The 22,233-nt window shown below is 43.3% G+C and overlaps 1 protein-coding gene across 1 annotated transcript in view; it reads right to left on the bottom strand.

Annotated features, from left to right (window-relative positions):
* Positions 1 to 19,061, bottom strand: part of SNTG2 (syntrophin gamma 2) — a 391,266-nt gene extending 372,205 nt beyond the window's left edge. Inside the window, exons 1-2 of the mRNA XM_033937548.1 lie at positions 18,847 to 19,061; positions 9,146 to 9,272 (exon numbers count right to left, since the gene is read on the bottom strand). Of these exons, the coding sequence (XP_033793439.1) occupies positions 9,146 to 9,272; positions 18,847 to 19,061 (342 nt within the window). The remainder of the gene's footprint in view (positions 1 to 9,145; positions 9,273 to 18,846) is intronic.
* Between the last annotated feature and the right edge of the window lie 3,172 nt (positions 19,062 to 22,233).

Genomic DNA, 22,233 nt, shown 5'->3' with positions numbered 1-22,233 from the left:
TTCACAATAAACTTTCTTAATCATCCTCAAATAAGTTAACATCATTCCTTTTATTTCATATATTTTCCCTTTTTCTGAAAACACTTGAAGAATCCTCAGCACATAAACAAGATGTCATCACATTATGATCCTGTCAAATAAGAATAATGTTTTCAAGATCATGATTCCCCTAGATAATTTATTTGATGATGCTAGGGAGAAGCCATTGAAATAGTGAACAGTCTTCAACATCATTGATATCTTTAGACTGGATTTGCAAATGTTGATCAAAGAAATCTCTGTCTGGAACACTTGACTTCCGTAGAGTGAAGAATACTTTATCATCATCGGTGTCATTATCATCTACATTAGAAGCAGTGCGTCTAATTTATCACTTGTATCTTCTTCATTATCATCATCATGTGGCCAATTACAGAGAAGGCTCTCACAAAATTGAAATCACTGTCTTATTGTTCTAACAATTTTTCATTTGATGGCAATGAATAAATAAAGCTCTGAGGGTCACCAAAAGATATCAAGCTTACACATACTACTAATTTTGTAAACCACCTTGACATGCTCGCTTATACTGGGTATTAAATGTTAGAAATGAATACTAATATTGATTCTACATCACTTCAAGGATATACGTGGCCAGGTACTAGTAACCTGGATTGGCCACTGTGAGAACAGGCTAATGGGCTTGATGGACCATTGGTCTGACCCAGTAATGCTATTCTTATGTTCTTAGTACATGATATAGGAAAATGTGTAGAATTTAGCTTGCAGAATTAGTGCATATTAAATGCTGCATGACCTATTTTATACCTATGTCCATTAGCATCTAAAGTTGAAAAAACAGAGCTCCAGACTCTTAATACACGAAGGAGACAATGGTACACAAAAGAGGAATTTAGATTTGTTAGGAACTGGGCAATGTTCTGGAGAACAGGAAAATTACTTCAAAAGGCTAGAATCTACCTTAACTAATATGAAACCAGGCAGCTGGTGCTATCATTTTTTTGTTTTTTAATTCTTTATTCATTTTCAAATTTACAATAAGTGTAACAATATATCCAAACAAATTAACAATAAATATAACACTTAATAATCATCAAGGTACAAATAATATGCTCTTATCTCCCACCCTTCCCACCCTTTCTTATCATATAATCAATACCTTATACAATATGTAACAATAAATTTACCCTCCCTTCCCCCCTCACAATCAAACTTGTAAATTTAAGGGGGGAAAAAAAATAAAATAAAATGTCATCTAATCGGTACAATACTTTGTAAATGGCTCCCACAAATCCTGAAATTTCCTGAAAAAACCGCGCTGTATTGCAATAAATCTTTCCATTTTATAAACATGACATAAGAATTCCACCAGAAATTATAATTTAATCTACTCCAATTTTTCCAATTATATATAATTTGTTGAATGGCAACCCCATTCATTATAAGTAATAATTTGTTATTATTTGTAGAAATCTGACTTTTTGCTCTCATTGCCATACCAAATAGCACAGTATCATATGATAATGCCACTGGGTTATCTAATAAACAATTAATTTGGTCCCAAATTGATTTCTAGAAATTCATAATAAACGGATAATAGAATAATAAATGATCTAAAGTCCCTGCTTTGAGATGACAGTGCCAACATTTATTAGACTTAGAGCTATCCAATTTTTGTAACCGAACAGGGGTCCATAATGCTCTATGTAACAGAAAAAATCAAGTTTGTCTCATAGATGCCGACACTGTACATCTCATCCTCCAAGTCCAAATTCGTAGCTGGTGCTATCATTTAAAAATTGTAGCAGTTTAAACTGGAATCTCATTCAGAAGCACATGATTTAGAGGAAGGACACGGTCAAAACAGGAATGTTAGTTCATCTCGACAGAGAATTTGCAATTAAGGGATAAGTAAGTCTGGACCTTTTAAGAAAGAGCAGACAGAGAATAAAAATTGCAAGTTATCCCTGTTAACAGCTAAGCCGGTTGTAGATACAAACAAACAGAAAGACTTTGACATACAGTATCTGTACAGAAATTCTGGAAACCTATGAAATACAGTAAGATGGAAGAGTTATCATATATAGCACTAAATGAAGAAGTAGATATAATAGGCATCTTAGAGACAAACCAGGAGGATACAAGGATACAAATTATATTACAGTAATAGTATGGATCAAGGTGTCATTCAGAGGGCATTCAATCAAATAGAATAAATAGTCTGTGGGAAACAGATTGCAATATGGAATCTTTATGAATAGAAATGTTATGTTTGAAGGGAAAGAGAATGTTGGTGGGGCTCTACTATCATCTGCCTGGCCAGGATAAATAAAAAGATGATAAAATGTTCACAGAAATTAGAGAAGGCAACAAATTTGGCAACACTAAAATAAATGGTGATTTTAATTATCTCAGTATTTATAGGATAAATGTATCAACAGGAAATGCTAAAGAGGTAAAGCTCCTGCAAGAAATAAATGACTGCTTCATAGGGCAGCTGCAATCAAGGAGCAGAAAAGCAGGACTTGGTTCAAGAGGTAATGGTGTTGGGGCCACTTGACAATAATAACCATAATGTGATCAAAATTGAGTTAATAGCTAGATACTAAGAAAATAGACTGCATTAGCATTTAAGTTTGTAAAGAGCAACTATGATAAAATGATTAAAAAAAAATGCTAAAGAGAATAATTTCAAAGGTTAAGAGTTTAAATGAGGCATGGAAGTTTTTTCAAAATACCACTTTGAAGTCTAAAAAAAATGAAAGAAAGGCCAAACGACAGCATGTTTAAAAGGTAAGGTGAAAGAGGCTATTTATTCCAGCAAAGAAAAAAAAATCCACAAAAAAAAGAGAAAATGAAGGAAAAACCAGAAAGAAGCATTAAGCACAGACAATTTAGATGCAGAGCATTGATAAGGAACACAAAAAGAGAATACAAAAATAAGCTTGTTGTAGAGGCAAAAGCTTAAAATAAAAACTGATTTCAGATATATTAGAAGCAGAAAACCATAGCTCAGTGTGCCACAAACCTTTTGAAGCTGTGGCACACTAAACGCAGGGCCATGACTGGAGGGCATCCGGAAGTGTGTGGATGTTCGATGCAATGACATCATGCGGACAACCGCGCATGCGTGGATGTGCTCCAGCTGTGGCCCTAAGACTCTTATTATTGCTGGGGGGGGGGAGGTGCTGGAGAGGTATGGAGAGGAGGATAGGTGCCAGTGCTGGCTGGCTGCCTATAGGACATGCCTGTTGTCTTGGCACACCTGGTATCTGTCATGGTACACTGTTGTGCCATGGCATACAGTCTGCGATACACTGCCATAGATCATCATGAAGTAAAATGGGCAGTCAGGAAGAACAAAGCAATAGCAGAAAGACTAAGGACCTCTTTTATAAAGCCACAGGAGTGATTTATCCGTAGCTTTGTAAAAGGGGCCCTGAAATAATTCTTTGTTTTGGTCATTACCAAGAAAAATGTAAGGGAGTTTCCATCAGTGGCCAATCCAGGTTACAATTACCTGGCAAGATCTCAAAGAGTAAAACAAATTTTATGCTGCTTAACCTATACATAAGAAATGAATTTTCCCAAGCTCTTCTTAATAATGGTTTATGGACTTTTCTTATAGGAAGTTATCCAAACCTTTTTCAGACCCTGCTAAGGTAACTGCTTTCATCACATTCCCTGGCAACAAATTTCAGAGTTTCACTATATGTTGTTCAAAGTTGTTAAATTGCAAGTGAAAGTACTCATACATATAGAGGGGCATAATCGAAAGGGGCATCAAAGTCCGTTTACGTCCATCTCGCAAGTCGTCCAAAGTAAAAAAATAGCTAAAGACACATTTTCAAAAATATGTCCAACTTTTTTTTGTTTCGAAAATCGTCTAATTATACGTCCTGCTGATCTGATCTTCCGAGCTGCTAAATCGTCCATCTTTAGATCACATTTTCATCCAACTTTCCGTCCAAATCCAAAACGCCTAGAACAAGCCCTATTGGACGTGGGAGGGGTCTGCAAAGTGATGGACTGCAGACCCAGACATGCCACCTAAATAATAATAATTTTATTTCTTATATACCGCTATACCATAAGTTCAAAGCGGTTTACAACAAGATTCATGCAATGGGAGATGCGATGTTTACAACAAGAAACATATGTTTACAACAAAGTACACATGTTTACAACAGGATACATAAATTCAGAGCGGCTTTCAAGAAGATACATGAAATTAGAATATGAGATGTTTGCAACAAGAAACAAATGTTTAGAGCAGGATACTGAAGTACAGAGTGGTTTACAACAGGATACAAGAGTTCAAAGCGGTTTACAAGAAGATACTTGCAATGAGAATAAGAGAGGTTTACAGCAATATACATGCAATGGGGGTAAGAGGGGTGGAGGGGAGAGAAAGGACTTTCGGGGATACAAAATTGCCAGAGGAAGAGAGCTCAAATTGCGTTAAAGAGACGGGTCTTCAGTGATTTTCTGAAGTCAGCGTATGACGCGGCCTCGAGTATTGGTTTTGCTAGCCATGTGTTCAGTTTAGCTGCCTGGAATGATAGCATTCTGTCTAGGAACTTCTTGTAGTGACATGATTTCAGAGATGGATAATTAAAGAGGTTTGTTCTGCGAGAGCTCTTATTCGGGCAGTTGGTGAAGAATTGGGAGGTGAGGTAAGTTGGTAGCATCCCGAAGACCGCTTTGTAGCTGATGCAGGCAAGCTTGAAGAGTATTCTGGATTCTACCGGCAACCAGTGGAGTATTTGGAAGAATGGGGTGATATGTTACCATTTTTTTAATCCAAAGATGAGTCGGACTGCAGTGTTTTGGATTAATCTTAGCTTGTGAAGTGTCTTTTTATAAGTTCCCAGATATATGATGTTGCAGTAGTCCAGCGTACTCAAGATGGATGATTGTATGAGTAATCGAAAGGATGATTCATCGAAGAATTTTTTGATGGTGCAGAGCTTCCATAGTGCTGAAATACTTTTTTTGAACATCAGATCTGTATGCTTTTCCAGGGTTAGGTGTCTGTCAAGGGTAACTCCTAGTATTTTTATAGTTTGGTCAATTTTATAATCTCGGCCATTCACGTGAATCGTGTTGTCTTATCTGTTCATTGGGAGATGCCAGGAAAAATTTAGTTTTTCCTGTGTTCAGTTTTAGTTTGAAGGCCTTCATCCAAAGCTCTATTTGATTTAGGGTATTGGTTAGGAGATTAATGGGGTACCTTACAGGGCACTGCTGTGAACTTTACAAAAAGGGTGCCATGTCTTCTACTACCTATAGCTCCCTCATAGTTTACGGTGAGCCCCCCAAACCACCTCCAGAATCCCCTAGACCCACTTTTCTACCACCCCAATAGCCCTTATGGTTGCAGGAGCCACTTATATGCCGGTACAAATGGGTTTTGGGGGTGTATAGGGGAGTGTACATGTTTAAGTATCAATGCAGTGATTACAGGGGCTTATGGGCATGGGTCCTCCTCACGTGCTAAAAACCTCTTCTGCAGCCATGGATAATGATATCTGCAGCACACTAGACCACCAAGGCTTTGAGGCCCCTTGGAAATCTTTGGGAGATTCTTTATTCTTTTTTGTCCCATGAGAGGCTTAAGGGAATGGCTAAGGTTCCATTGGTCCATCAGATGACCCAGGGATCCAGGGGGCCTCTGAAGCAGGCAATCAGGACAGTGGAAGTTGTGCCACTGCTATGCTAGATAGAGTATTTTGTTTGCATGATTTTTTTAGGTGTTGCCAGCTGCTAATGCACAGAGTGTGGCGCAGTGGTTATAGCTACAACCTCACCACCCTGGGATTGTGGGTTCAAACCAACGCTGCTCCTTGTGACCCTGGGCAAGTCACTTAATCCCCTATTGCCCCAGGTACATTAGATAGACTGTAAGCCCACCGGGACAGAAAGGGAAAAATGCTTGAGTACCTGAATAAACTCATGTAAACCATTCTGAGCTCTCCTGGGAGAACGATATAGAAAATTGAATAAATAAATAAGAGTTTCCTATGTGAGGCATCACATGAAAAATTACAAGCAAAATTTAGTTACCAGAATTTAGGAACTCACATCCCATAGCTACACTTCTCCAGAATTAGTATTAAATTACATGAGGACCATAGTTGTGTTATAAGTAGTGAAAATAGTGTTACAGATACATATGCATTAAACAACTCATGTACATTAATGCCAATTTTTAGAAAGGGTTCATCAGCAAATTTAACCCCCCCCCCTCCCCATTTTGCAATACCGTGCAAGAGGTTTTTAGCACTGGCCGACATGCTGAGTGCTATGTGCTGCTCCGACACAAAAATAGCTAAAGAAACCCCCCTACCCATCAACATTCCACCCTTTAAATAATACAATAAAATTGATGGATGGCCCCCTTCCTACCCCTATTTCCTCCGTCCCAGTGCTGCTGCTTTTAAAATGGTTCTCCCTGACTCCCAGCAGATAAACGTTCATGCAAAGTGGACTTCCTCATGAAAGTTTATTGTTGCAAAGTGTAGTTTTGCAAAGCGATTTCACAAAAGTGAGCTTCATGGGAAAAATAATGCAGATGCATGTATCATTTTTGTATGCTCCCAATTGTTTTACACTATTTTTCCCATGAAGCTCACTTTTGCAAAGACATTTCACACTTTAGTACACAAAGGACTATGCATTGGATTAGGATTTTAGATTTCATTACTCACCTTTCTAAACTCAAGCTGCATTACTAATCTGTAATCATTTCTGCCAATCACATGCTCATCTATTTCCCTTGAACAGCTCATTCCTTAAATCAATCAGTACAGGACTGTGGCTGTTTTATAGTTTTTGTACCGTTGTAGATTTTGCTTATCTGCCTGGTATGACAAAACCTGCTTCATTTACAGTGAATGCTAAAGGGGGAGGGGGACAACACTATTTCTTAGATAGGTTATTTGAAGCAGGTAGCTAATATTCCAAAGCAGAGGTCTATCATTACTTTCAAAGCTGGAGTATGATATATATAGAAACAACAAAAAGTTGATTTGGAAAAAAAAAAAAAAGTATGTGATTTCATTTCACAGTATAGCCATTAAACAATTTCAGAAATGTTAGAATGCATATTATTTAAACCAACTAAAACTTCTTTGCCCTTGAACATTATCAAAAGTACATAGAACAAATGAGGAAATGATTATACAAGAGGCAGCCATTTAGTAAATTCCAAGAAAGTCAGCAAAACCATGACATACTGGATTAGAGGTTAGAGAATGTCAATATTAAAGTACTCAGCGCCATTCGATATAAAGACAGAGCAGCTCTTTGTATAGCACTGCATTGATTGCTAGAGCTGAACGTTTGCTTAGAGGATCATGGGGATTACATAAAATGTCTAAATATAAAAGCAGGAAAGGTGGGCCTCATTTATCCCCCCCCCTTTAACAAAACTGCGTTAGGCTTTTTTTATGGTATTAGCTCCGACGATTATAGAATTTCTATGAGCACCTGAGCTAATACCACCATGGCCGGCATTAAAAAAAGCCTAACGCGGCTTCATAAAAGGGTGAGAGGGTGTATGCTATCGAATAAATAGCACCTTAATATTTATGTATAAAGAAATAAAAACTTTATAGCAGTCATTATCAAAGAAAATCTGCTAACAATCATATTTTCTTCTCTATAAAATCATACGGTCAATATTCAGCTGACGATGGCCAGCAGTTATTGAAACATTAACCGCTGCAGGCAGAATAAAGCACTAATATTAAGGGTTCCTTTTACAAAACTGCGCTAGGGCCTTAATGCGTGGAATAGCACGCGTTAAATTGCCCCGTGCGCTAGCCGCTACCGCCTCCTTATGAGCAGGTGGTAGATTTTCGGCTAGTGCGCGCGATAGCGTGTGCTAATCCGGTGCATGCGCTAAAATGCTTAGGAGACCTAAATGTCAGGCCAAGTCCGGGTTCTAGCATCTGAACAAGAGTTTGCCACCAGGATTTATGTTTATGCATATTTAAATCTTTAAATAGCGCATATACAGCCAGAAAGGATCAAAGCGGTTTACAGTATAACTCAATCAAATATATGAAAAGAACTCCATTTAAATAGGAAAGAAAAAGAAAAACGGAAAAAGAATAACCATGCCTACTTTATGTAAGTGTCGTTAGGTGCCATTAGGCACCTTGATGTAGGCACTACTAGGCGTCACATGGTATTCCACTTGCAGTACTAATTTTTTTTTTTTTTTCTATTTAAATATTTGTTAATGGCATAGTCAATTCCCATGCCAATCATGCCAATTTTTTAAAAAATGTGCATGAATTTTAGTTAAGTGTTGCTAGCATCCATGATTGGGGCACCTAGCAGCGCCTAACCTAGGCACTGTTTATAGAATCAGGTCCAAAATGCACTTTAAAGTAGAGAATGACACAGAAATAAATTTTTCCCCGTCCCCCCCAGGGACTCATTTTCCCATCTCTTCCTGGCAAGTTCTTTTCCTGTCCTGCAAGCTCTATCCTTATCTGTACAAACTTCAAACACTTTAAAATCATAATTGTGTAAGGCTTGTGTGGTTAAGGCAGAGCTTATAGGAATGAGACAGGGACAGCGACAAAACTCACAGGGATGGGACGGGGAAAAAATTTGCCCCCCCCCCATGTCATTCTCTATTTCAAATCACAAAGCAAATTATTTTTGTCCAAAAAATATTATCACATAGTTTACTGATGATACATCAATTATTATTGTTTTGTATCTTCAAGCATGATCAGTTGATATGAGAACCTGCTGCAAAATAACGGGTGATGCCAGTGGGTTTTTCTCTTGGGAAAAAGGTGCCAGTATTCATCCAGGACCAACCTGGAAGTGGGCTGACTATCAATGGCCGTTTCCCCAAGGTAGCCACATCCTCATCATAGCCACCAGGCTTTCTGCTGCATTGGGTCTGTGACGATGCCAATGGCAAAGGGCTCCTTTTACTAAACCGCGGTAGAGCTTTTTACCATGCGCTGGTGAAGTAAATGCTCCAACGTGCATGCAATTCCTATGAGCGTCAGAGCATTTACCTCACTGGCCCATGGTAAGAAGCTCTACCACAGTTCAGTAAAAGCCAGTGAAAGTCTGTTATCAGTTGAATACCTTGCTCAGCTGTGTCATTAATTACCTTCACTTTGCTGGCAAACTGTTTAGCAGGATGGAAAGTGGTTAACGACGCAGCTGAGCGAGGTGTTAAACTGATAACTGGCTTTGCCACTGGCATCACTCCAGACCCAGTGCAGCGTGAGGTCTTGCTGCAAGGAGTTGAACATCATCAAAGGCTTTATCCTGAATATCTCAAGAAGACATTGAGGCCCAGATTCTCTAAAAGTGCGTCCCGATTTTAGGCAGCTGTAGGTGTCCTACAGCTGTCTAATCAGCCAATCGGGATGCACGTTTTTTTAAAAAAAAATGCTCCCCAGGCAGGCCGCCTATATTGAAGGCGAGGCCCGCAAGACACCTAGGCCCGGGAGAGGCGTCCTATTCAGAATCGGCCTAAACTAAACCCCGATTCTGTAACCGGCGTCCATGTTACAGACGCGGGTTAGAGAATCGGGTTAGATTAGACACGGCCCGCTACACTTATCGCGGCAAGGGATCTCTCTGCCGCTATAAGTATAGCGGGCCGTGGCCCCCTGATCGATCACTGGCAGGAGGGTGCCCAAACCCTCCTGCCCGAAGACGCACCCCCCTCCCCGACACTACCAACCGCCCCCCCCCCCCGATAATATCGGTCGCTGGCAGGAGGGTGCCCAATCCCTCCTGCCCGAAGACGCACCCCCCTCCCTGACACTACCAACCGCCCCCCCCCCCGACAATATCAGTCGCTGGCAGGAGGGTGCCCAATCCCTCCTGCCGGAAGACGCACCCCCCCCGGCGCTAACAACCCCCACTCTACCAAACCTGTCCTTACAGATGGGTCTTGCACGTCGAGCAAGCAGGCACCCCTCGTCGAAATGAGGCGGGCCCGCCCCTTCCCGGCCCATCCCGCTGAAACCTAAGGCCTGATTGGCCCAGGCTCTAGAAGCCTGGACCAATCAGGCCTTAGGCATAGCGGGTCCGCCCATCCCTACTAAGTCTAAGGTCTGATTGGCCGGGGGGTGCGTCTTCGGGCAGGAGGGATTGGGCACCCTCCTGCCAGCGACTGATATTGTCGGGGGGGGGGGCGGTCGGTAGTGTCAGGGAGGGGGGTGCGTCTTCGGGCAGGAGGGATTGGGCACCCTCCTGCCAGCGACCGATATTGTCGGGGGGGGCGATCGGTAGTGTCGGGGGGGGCGGTCGGTAGTGTCGGGGAGGGGGGGTGCGTCTTCGGGCAGGAGGGTTTGGGCACCCTCCTGCCAGTGATCGGTCAGGGGGCCACGGCCCGCTATACTTATAGCGGCAGAGAGATCCCTTGCCGCGATAAGTATAGCGGCCGCGTTTACTTACAATGTAGACCAGCATTTTGCTGGCCTACATTTTTAAGCTTCTCATCTACTAGGGAGATGCGTAGGGCCGCCTAGGTTCAGCCTAAGGCCCGCCTAAGGCCCTTAGACGAGCTTAGGCATCTTGCGGGTCTCCCTAGGCTCCCGGAGGCGCCTTCAGGCCTGCCTGGGGAGCATTTTTTTTAAAAAAACGTGCATCCCGATTGGCTGATTAGACAGCTGTAGGACGCCTACAGCTGCCTAAAATCGGGACGCACTTTTAGAGAATCTGGGCCTGAATGCTTGAGTGCTTGAAACACCATTAGTAGATAACTACACCAAAGTGTATGTGTTTAGCTATTAGCGATGTATGTTGCATTTTTCTTATTTTCCACAATAAAGTGCAGATATTGAAGGTTCATTTAATAAAATACTGCAAGATTTTATGCACACAGACCCGGATTCACAAACAAGTCACCTACCAGCACCTAATGTAAGTGGTTTAATTGAGTTTAAGTGGCATAATTGGTCCTACTATTAAAACCCAATTAAACGCTCCCAATAAAATAGCTACCGCTACGTGGCCTCTGGGACCGGTGCCTAGGCCGCTGGTGGCTAGCGGTACATAGTGACGCCAAAGCCCAGAGGTTGGCAGTTTTGTTGTCACTATGCACACTGGATGTGATTCTGACAGGACCCTAGGCACAGGACCCTGGTCTAAATTTCCGGCGCCTAGAGTCCCTGCTCACAATGATCATTCCATCTATCAAGAATAAAGGCATGGAACTTGGTGTCATAATATAAATCCCTAGGGAATCTCCAGATATGCGTCTTGGGGACCCTATCCGGCACCCGAAGGTCCAACCATATAAATGCATGATCAGATATACAAGTTGGACCAATCCCAGCCACCTGTAAACAAGAGGACAGAGAGGAAGAAATCAACAAGTAGTCAATGCGGGATTGAGTTCCATGGGCTCTGGAAGCGTGGGTTGTCTCTCTCACTTGGATAAAATAATTTCCAGGAGTCCAACAGATCCAAGGAATCACAAAGCAAAGGAACTCCCCTAGAGTAGTCAATGGGGAAAGCTCCAGCAGGATTAGATTTGTCTAACAAAGGATCAAAAACAGTGTTGAAATTACCCCCCATAATAATAGGTGCCTGGGTAGGCAAATGTGCATGACGTATTAACTCCTTGAAAAAATAGCATCATAATTATTTGGAGCATACACATTGACTAGCACCATTTCCTGATTATTCATTGATATATGGGTGACAGTATACCTACCCTGAGAATCCTGAAAGACATGGTGTTGTTCCACCACCAAATCCTTTCAAAACAAAATGACAACCCCAGCCCTCTTAGACTGTGCAGGATTCTTAATAATATCCCCCACCCACCAGGTACGAAGTTTAACATGTTCCTTGGAACTCAAGTAGGTCTCCAGTGAGGCAATACTAGCCCTATGTTGTTGCAGGACCCATAAGATCTTTATAGGAGAATGAACACCCCCCCCCCCAAGTGCAAGGAAAAAAATCTTAAGGGACATCAACCATTCTACCTAGATTTAAGCCAAGCTCACAGAAAACTAAGGCAGTTAGGGTACCCCGGCCCATGCCCCCCCCCACCAAACTAATGCAATGTACACACACACACCTCCTCCACACATAGACATACAACCAATCCAAGCCCTTCCACTGCAACAACCAATTCCCCCTTTTCCTCCCCTGCCCCCAACTTCCCCCCACCCTAACCCCCTCCCTCAAATCCACCCCAACCCTCCCCCAAAGCCATAAGGTCTACTCTCCCATCCCCCATACCTCTTTGTGAGCTAACCAAACAGTCATCAAAGTGTCCCCGTTCTCCCCAAAAGAACATCATCATCAAAGAGCAAACCAATAAGGCTCATCAACAACAATAGTAATCAAAAGGTACTGGATTTCCAAGGGAGAAAATGAAGAGAACCCCCAAGTTCAATGTTTGCTTGCTCAAACACAACATATGACAAGCACCTAGAAATAAATCAAAGTTCAAGGCGCAGTCACCACAGGCCCCAGAGTATTTAAAAAGTCCTGCGCTTGACATGATGTCTCGAAGAATTGATCATGGCCCTCATAGTGAACTTGTAGCTTTAAGGACCCATAGTTTTGTGGGTTGAAGGCAGAGATCTCAAAAATGTTACGCTGAGAAACTGGGCCTCTTCTCCCTCGAAAAAAGGAGATTGAGAGGGGACATGATCGAAACATTGAAGATACTGAAGGGGATAGACTTAGTAGATAAAGACAGGTTGTTCACCCTCTCCAAGGAAGGGAGAACAAGAGGCCACTCTCTAAAGTTGAAAGGGGATAGATTCCGTACAAACGTAAGGAAGTTCTTCTTCACCCAGAGAGTTGTAGAAAGCTGGAACGCTCTTCCGGAGTTTGTTGTAGGGGAAAACACCCTCCAGGGATTCAAGACAAAGTTGGACAAGTTTCTGCTCAACTGGAAAGTATGCAGGTGAGAATGGGCTCATTTAGAGCACTGTTTTTTTACCTGAGGGCCGCCGTGGGAGTGGACTGCTGGGCACGATGGTCCACTGGTTTGACCCAGTGGGGGCAATTCTTATGTTCTAATGTTAATTCCCTAGCAGTTGAGGCAGTTTCAAAATCCCACCATCCAACATTAGTAAAAATCTTCAGCGTCGCAGGGTATGCCAGCTTGAAGCGCATCTTATGCTGTACTAGATCTGCACAAATCAATGAAAACTGCCGGCGCATGTCAGACAGAGAAAAGGAGTAATCCTGAAACAAACAGATCCTATTCCCCTCAAATGTAAGTAAATCTTGGTGTTGTAAATATTTTTAAAAGAGGACTACTTTGTGTGCATAATTATGTACTTTTGCGAGTACCACCCGAGGTCTTTGTTGATTTTCAAGCTTGCATCCCAGACGATGCACTCTTTCAAGCTGGATAGGTCCAATGCCAGGGGGAAGCAGTAATTCTTTATGCAGACAGTTTTCAAGCTGAGACATTAGATTAGAATCTAATATAGTTTCAGGGAGACCAACAAATCTAATATTGTCCCTGCAGGAGAGAGTTTCTAAGTCTTCAAGTCTAGCTTCTTGCAAACGAAGCTGCTCCTACATGGTTGCTATTGACCCTGAAGTAGTCATTGTATTAACGTAGAACAAAATATTTTCAAGAGAAAGGAAAATGGTAAAACCAGAGGGCATAATTTGAGGCTGAGGGGTGGGAGACTCAAGAACAATGTAAGGAAATTCTTCTTTACGGAGAGGGTGGTGGATGCTTGAAATGCGCTCCAGAGAGAGGTGGTGGAGAGGAAATCAGTGACGGAGTTCAAAAAAGTGTGGGATGAACACATTGAATCTAGAATAAGAAAATAATAGTAAATATTGAAGAACTAAGGCCAGTACTGGGCAGACTTGCACGGTCTGTGTCTATATATGGCTGTTTAGTTGAGGATGGGCTGGGGAGGTCTTAAATGGTTGGGATGGTATAGATGGGCTGCAATGAGCTTTGACGGAGACTTCAGTACATAAGAACATAAGAAGCGCCATCTCCGGATCAGACCTTCGGTCCATCAAGTCCGGCGATCCGCACACGCGGAGGCCCTGCTAGGTATACACCTGGCTTATTTTATAGCCAACCATATCTTTATATGCCTCTCTCAAGGAGATATGCATCTAGTTTGCTTTTGAAGCCTAGGACTGTCGATTCCGCAATAATCTCCCCTGGGAGAGTATTCCAGATGTCAACCACTCTCTGTGTGAAGCAGAACTTCCTGATATTAGTCCTGAACTTGCCCCCCCTTAGCTTCCTTTCATGTCCTCTTGTCCGTGTCAAATTGGACAATGTAAATAGTTTTTTCTGCTCTATTTTGTCGATTCCTTTCAGTATTTTGAAGGTTTCGATCATATCCCCACGCAGTCTCCTTTTCTCAAGGGAGAACAATCCCAGTGTTTTAAGTCGATCCTCATATTCCAGTTTCTCCATACCCTTCACTAGTTTAGTTGCTCGTCTCTGCACCCTCTCCAGCAGTTTTATATCCTTCTTTAAGTAGGGAGACCAATGTTGGACGCAGTATTCCAAGTGGGGTCTGACCATTGCCCTATAAAGCGGCATTATAACTTTTTCCGATCTACTCGAGATTCCTTTCTTTATCATGCCCAACATTCTATTTGCCTTATTTGCCGCTGCCGCGCATTGTGCCGACGGCTTCAGGGTCCTATCTATCAGTACACCCAGATCCCTTTCTTGTTCACTTTTTCCCAGAGTTGCACCTGACATTCTGTACTTGTATTCCTTATTTTTACTGCCTAAATGCATTACCTTGCATTTCTCCACGTTGAACTTCATCTGCCATTTCTCCGCCCATTTTTCTAACCGACACAAATCGCTCTGGAGTTCCTCACTGTCCTCCTGCGATCTGATTGCCCGGCAGAGTTTTGTGTCGTCTGCAAACTTGATGATCTCACTGGATGTTCCGTTTTCCAGGTCATTGATATAAATATTAAAAAGGATCGGCCCAAGTACCGAGCCTTGGGGTACACCACTAGTCACTTTCTCCCAGTCGGAGAACTTCCCATTTATGCCCACTCTCTGCTTCCTGTTTTCCAGCCATTTGCCTATCCATCTTTGTATATCTCCCTCTATGCCATGGCTTTGTAGTTTCCTAAGAAGTCTTTTGTGTGGAACTTTGTCAAATGCTTTCTGGAAGTCCAAGTATATTATGTCCACCGGCTTTCCACTATCAATTTGCTCGTTCACGGTCTCAAAGAATTGGAGTAAATTCGTCAAACACGATTTCCCTTTCCTGAATCCATGTTGACTGGGTTTCATCAAGTCATGTGTGTCCAAGTGCTGAACTATGCTATCCTTGATCAGTGATTCAATCATCTTGCCGGGGACAGATGTAAGACTCACAGGTCTATAGTTGCCCGGTTCTCCTCTCGATCCTTTTTTGAAAATTGGCGTGACGTTCGCTTTCCTCCAGTCGTCTGGTATCTGACCAGTTCTGATTGACAGGTTTGCAAGTTTTTGCAGTAACTCTCCGATTTCGACCTTCAATTCCTTCAAGACTCTCGGGTGAATTTCATCCGGTCCAGGGGATTTGTCACTTTTAAGTTTGTCGATCTGGTAGTATATCTGATCTAAGTTCACTTCAACTGTGGTGAGGCTGTCCTTTATTTCTCCTGTAAACAGTTTCTCCACTTCAGGTATTGTTGAGGTGTCCTCCTTCGTAAAGACGGACACAAAGAAGGAATTTAGTTTGTCTGCGATTTGTTTATCTTCCTTGATGTACCCTTTTCTTCCCATGTCGTCCAGGGGTCCCACTGCCTCTTTTGCAGGTTTTTTCCCTTTCACGTATCTAAAGAAGGGCTTGAAGTTTTTGGCCTCCCGGGCTATTTTTTCCTCATAGTCCTGTTTTGCATCCCTCACCGCCTTGTGACATTTCTTCTGTTCATCTTTATGTTTGTTCCAGGCTTCGGTTGTCTTCGTGCATTTCCATTTTTTGAAAGAGTCCTTCTTTTCTTTTATGGCTTCCTTCACCTGTATGGTAAGCCATGCCGGTTCTCCTTTGCCTTTAGTTCTCCGATCTTTGGAAATCATTGGAATGTAGAGATCTTGTGCTTCTGCAATAGTATTTTTCAATAGGCACCATGCCTGGTCTACTGTTTCAAGTTTGTCCACCATCTTCTCGAGTCGTTTTGTTACCATGGCTCTCATGCAATCGTATTTACCCTTTTTAAAGTTTAAGGTGGTGGTTAAGGTTTTGGCATGTTTCCCTTTCCCGATGTCAAGTTTAAAGTTGATTACATTGTGATCACTCGTTCCCAGTGGAACCATGACTTCTACTTCTGTTATCGGTCCGGTGAGACCATTTAAGACCAAGTCCAAGGTGGCGTCGCCTCTTGTCGGCTCTTTTACCATTTGCTCCAGGAAGCAATCCCCTAGCACCTCCAGGAACTTGGCCTCCTTGCCGCAGTTGGAGGCTCCTAGTTTCCAGTCTATTCCTGGGAAATTGAAGTCTCCCAATATAACTACATTGCCTGTCTTGCATACTTGTTTGATTTCCTCCATCATTTCTGAGTCAGTGACCTCCACCTGTCCTGGGGGACGATAGTAAAGGCCAATTTTTGTATCTGCGCCATTGTGACCAGGAATTTTGATCCAGAGGGACTCCAGCTTCTCTTTCCTGTCTGTTGTAATCATTCCAACAGAATCTATTCCTTCCTTAACATATAGGGCAATACCTCCACCTTTCTGCCCTTCTCGATCCCTTCTATATAGTTTGTATCCCTGTAGTACTGTGTCCCATTTGTTTTCTTCATTCCACCATGTTTCTGTTATGCCAATGATATCCATGTTCTCATGTCTTGCTATCGTCTCTAGTTCTCCCATTTTGTTTCCTAGACTTCTAGCATTTGTATACATACATCTAAGTTCCCTTCGTGTTACCTTTTTGGACCTTCTACTCTTGGCTGTCCTTACAGTTTCATTTACGGTATCCTTTACTGCTCCTGTGTTATCTCCCATGTCTGCTGTGTGGTCATCCCCTCCTGTGTCTGAGTTGTCCCTTCCTGCTTGTTCTCCTTTGTTGGCTGTGAGGTCGACCTCTCTTGTGTATGAGTAGTAGTCCTTTGTTCCTACGTCGGGGCATCCTGTTGTCCGTGCCATCGACCGGTGGTCGACTGTCGGCTTTCCCCTGTCCTTCAGTTTAAAGCCTTCTCTATTGCTTTCTTCATGTTGCCTGCCAAAACTCTTGCTCCTTCCTTGTTGAGGTGTAGTCCATCCCTTCTGTAGTATTTACTTTTTCCCCAGAACGCCGTCCAGTTGCGCACGAAGTCGAAGCCTTCGTCTTCGCACCATCGTCTCATCCAGGCGTTGATCACTTGCAATTCCCCTTGTCTCTTTCCATCTGCTCTTGGTACAGGGAGGATTTCAGAGAAGGCCACCTTCACCTCCCTGATCTTCAGTTGTCTTCCGAGTGAGCGGAGCTGGCCCTTCAGCTCTTCCCTGTCATACTTCCGCCCGCTCACATCATTTGTTCCTACGTGGATAAGCACAGCGGTGTCCACTCCCCGTGCGCCATCTATGATCCTGGAGATCCTGTTGGTCACATCCTTTACTCTTGCTCCAGGCAGACAGGTGACTACTCTGTCCTCTCTTCCTCCTGCGGTGTGGCTGTCCACGTGTCGTATAATGGAGTCGCCTACGATGATCCCCATCTTCTTTATTCGGGAGTTCCTTGGGGGGCGTAGGTCCACGTCCTTGGAGTAGGGCCTGTCTTCTTCCTCCAATGATACTCTTGAAATTGTTTCCTGTTCTTTGGGTGGGGGGACATCTTCCTGTGCTCTCACTATTCCTCCTGGTGTGCGGTTGTCTCCTACCTCGTCTTCATTTTCTTCTGTGTTTGCATGGGTGTCTTCTCTCCTCACTTGGGTTTCCTGAGTACAGTTTTCCAGCCCTGGGATCTCTACGTGGTGCTGATGGGCTTCCTCTATGAACATTTCTAGATCCTTGACCTCGTCGTTTGGGCTGTGCTCCACTAGAATCTTCTCCTGTGCTCGGATTCTGTCTTCAAGTTCCATCACTGTTCCCTCCAATAGTCTTACCTGACATTTCAAGCTATCCATCTCCATGCATCGATCGCAAATGTATGCCTGGATCCCCGAAGGGAGGTAGTCATACATATTGCAGTCGATACAGAAGACAGGAAAGCTCATCTTCTGACTTCCTTGGGCTTCCATTTCGTGCTTCACTCGTGGGTTATCTGAGTGATTTGTTGTGACCTACTGCTGCTCTTTTTCCTACTGATCCTACCTCCCCCTTATCTTCTGACTTCCTGACTGCAGTCTTCCTATTTGAGTGAGTCTGTTTGTGTTACAGTGCCTGTGCCTTTGTGTGCTTGTGTTCCTTACCTGCTGCTTCCTTGTGTTTCTTGCCTTGTTGTCTCTCTCGTGTGTGCTGTCTCTGCTCTACCTCACCTTGATTGTATGTGCGGGTTGGTTTCTTTTGTGTCTGTCTCTTCCTTATCTTCTGTGCTTGTCGGTTCCTTACCGGTCTGTTCTCCTCTGGTGTTCTTGAGAGTAGCGCTCGTCCCTTGCAAGGCCCTTCGCAAAGGCGCTCTCGCTAAGGCGAGCGCCTTTACCGCACGCCTTCGCCGCGCGCCGAACGGCTGGGCGCCGTTGGCTCCTCCCCTTTTCAAGGGGGAGTCCGGCGCTGCCTGTGACGCGTGGGGGGGGGGGCGGAGCGAACTCTCGCCGCTACCCCGAGCCTACTGTCCTCCTAAGCACAGTACGGGCAGAGCTTTGGATTCTTGCCCAGAAATAGATAAGCAGAAAAAAAAATTTAAATTGAATCATGTTGGGCAGACTGGATGGACTATTCGGATCTTTATCTTCCGTCATCTACTATCTTACTATGTTATATCCTCTACATCTGCCACACGGACCTCCAACTCACCAATGCGGCAGGTAATTTCTGATAGGAGAGACTGCACTCCTGTTATTTGGTCAGACAGCTGGGTAAATCTTGGCTCCAAAGCTTTCACCACAGCCATAAATCTAGTTTCCAAGGCTTGAACAACTGCTGTTGTTACTTCTTGCACTGAAAATTGACCAGTAGAATCAGCCATGTTGCCAGTCTGTGAGTGAGTTTTCTCACTATTTTTTCCCTTCACAAGGCGCTTTGAGCTCATTGATGTTTCAGATCTTATCAGATATTTTTTCCTTATATCTAAAATGAATTGCTGTTAGGATCCAGAAGATTAATTTGAAGTATTAAGACCTGCAGCTCAGATACGTCCAGCTCAGATACGTCCTGCTAGGCCAGGGGTCCCCAAAGTCCCTCCTTGAGGGCCAAATCCAGTCGGGTTTTCAGGATTTCCCCAATGAATATGCATGAGATCTATGTGCATGCACTGCTTTCAATACATATTCATTGGGAAAATCCTGAAAACCCGACTGGATTCGGCCCTCAAGGAGGAACTTTAGGGACCCCTGTGCTAGGCTCACCAACATTTTGGAACTCCGAGATTTGATTTAACAACAAATACAGATGTCAATTTATTTTGGAGCAGCCTTCACCATCTTTGCCAGTGAGATGTTCCAGATATCTCTCAAGGCCACAGCCTGCATTAGCCAATCAGTCATCCCAGGCTGCATAACTTAGCTTCTAAGTGCTTTCTTTAAAAGAGTTAATCAATATATTGCCTTCACTGAACAAGTGCAGCAGATACATAATACCATGACAGAAATATATGATCTGGCATGTTTCTCTTCTGTGTTGGGAGCTCCCTCATATAAATCATTGCACCTTCAGCAAAGAAAGCATGATAGAGAAGAACATGTAGCATTTGTGGGTTAGTTCTGCCACTGCTGAACCAAATATGTGGGACCATGATTTTGAACAGATCATTATTTGTTCCATTCATATTTATCAAGCATGTATATAATTATTGTTTATTGAGAGCTTCTATACCGTTACTAATGACTGGGAAGTCAATTCATAGCGGTTTACATGAGCTTCTGTAAAGGTGTTATACTACCTGAGCTTCTGTAGAGATGTTACCATACAGAGTTAAAAAGAGCTTCTATGAGGTGTTACAATACATGGGCTCTCTATTAAAATACATGGAGCTCTGTGGTGGTGTTATAATACAGTTATTTATACCGGCATGATTATGCCATAATCATCCTACTTATGTTACTGGCACCAGGGAGAGTGTGGGGCAGTGGTTAAAGCTACAGCCTCAGCACCCTGAGGTTGTGGGTTCAAACCTATGCTGTTTCTTGTGACCCTGGGCAAGTCACTTAATCCCCCCATTGACCCAGGTACATTAGATATATTGTGAGCCCGCCAGGACAGAGAGCGAAAACTGCTTGAGTGCCTGAATAAATGCATGTACACCATTCTGAGCTCCCCTGAGAGAATGGTATAGAAAATTAGAGAAATAAATAAAATGTTTATACCAAATCAATCATCATATAATACTAGGTTTACTATTGCAGCTAAATACACTATGGGGCTCATAATCGAAAGAGAAAAACATCCAAAAACTGGCCTAAGTCGGCACTTGGACGAACATTTCCCAAATATGTCCAAGTGCTGATAATAAAAACAGGTTTTGGACGTATTTCTAAATGACCTAGGGTCTACATAGTGACGCTGAACAACCAAAGCTAAATGGGGGTGTTTCAGGAGGAATGTCGAGGGCGGGAGTTGGGCGGGATGTGGCCAGCTTAGACTTAGTCGTACAGCATGTATAACTGAAAGTTATACAGCCCACGATCGACGGAACTTGGATGTTGTGACTTAGACCATGTAAAACATGGTCTAAGTTACAAAAACTCATCTAAAATCACAAGATAAGCACTGCAAACACATAAAACAGACCCCCACACACTACTCCAGTGATCACCGATCCCCCCACCCCCATATAAATATTAATCACACGTTTAAAATTCAGCCTCCAGACCATCATCACCTGGCCGCCTGGCATAGGAAAGCCTAGTTGTCCAGCACAGAGGCAGCTTGAAGTCATCATGGGGGTGGGCTAGGGACCTATAGAGAGGAGGACCCATGCTCATAAGCCCGTGTAATCATTGCATTGATACTTAAACATGTGTACTCTCCTATACACCCCCCAAAACCCTTTTGTACTGGCATATAAGTGGCTCCTGCAGCCATAAGAGCTATTAGGATGTTAGATAAGTGGGTCTAGGGGATTCTGGAGGTGATTTGGGGGGCTCACCAAGACCTATAAGGGAGCTGTAGTGAGGAGAAGACATGGCACTCTTTTTGTAAGATACCCCACTATTTAGGTGGCATTTCTGGGTGTTCAGTCCATCACTTTGCAGACCCCTCCCACGTCCAACAGGGCTTGTTCAAGGCATTTTTGACTTGGATGAAAAGTTGGACGAAAATGTGGTCTAAAGATGGACGCTTTAGCGACTTGGATGATCAGATCGGCAGGACGTATAGTTAGATGACTTTCGAAAGAAAAAAAATTTTGGATGTATTTTTCAAAAATGTGTCCTAGGCTGTTTTTTACTTTGGACGACTTGTGACTTAGATGAAAACGGACTTAGACATCCCTTTCAATTATGCCCCTCCACATTTACACACCTCCTAAGGAGGTTGGCCATTTCAGCTAAATAGAATCTATTTACGTGCATCCCTGAAAGTTCTAGTTTCCTCTCTGTCAACCCCTCTAGTTTCCCCTCTGTGTTGGCACACTTCAGGTGTTTTAACTCTTTACAATTAATGTTACATTCACTGCCTTGGGGAATTATTAAAAAAGGAATGGTTAGCAAGACTATGAATATTATAATGTCTCTATATTGTTCCATGATGCAACTTCACCTGGAGTACTGGGTTTAATTCTGGTATCCTTATCGCAAGAACGATATAGCTGAACTAGAAAAGGTTAGGGCTTTTCAGCTTGGAAAAGAAACAACTGAGGGGAGATATGATTGAAGTCTACAAAATCCTGAGTGGAGTAGGGGACACTCAATGAAGTTACAGGTAGAGAATGACACGGGGAAAAAATCTGTCCCCGTCACTGCACCGTCCCCGGCCCACCATCCTCTGCACCGCCCCGTCACCGCCATTCCCTTCACCGCCCCGTCACCGTCACCGCCATCCCTTTCACCGCCCCGTCACCACCACTGCCATCCCATTCACCGCCCCGTCACCGTTCCCGTCTAGCACCCATCTTCTTCCCTCCGCTCCCCCATAGTCTGGCATCTGTCTTCTCCCCTTCCAGCGTCTTCTCCCCACTCTGCCTTCCACATTTCCTTTCAGGG

The sequence above is a fragment of the Geotrypetes seraphini genome, chromosome 3, assembly GCF_902459505.1.
Source record: "Geotrypetes seraphini chromosome 3, aGeoSer1.1, whole genome shotgun sequence".
Taxonomy (NCBI): Eukaryota; Metazoa; Chordata; class Amphibia; order Gymnophiona; family Dermophiidae; genus Geotrypetes; species Geotrypetes seraphini.
This window is presented reverse-complemented; position numbering and strand designations above follow the sequence as displayed.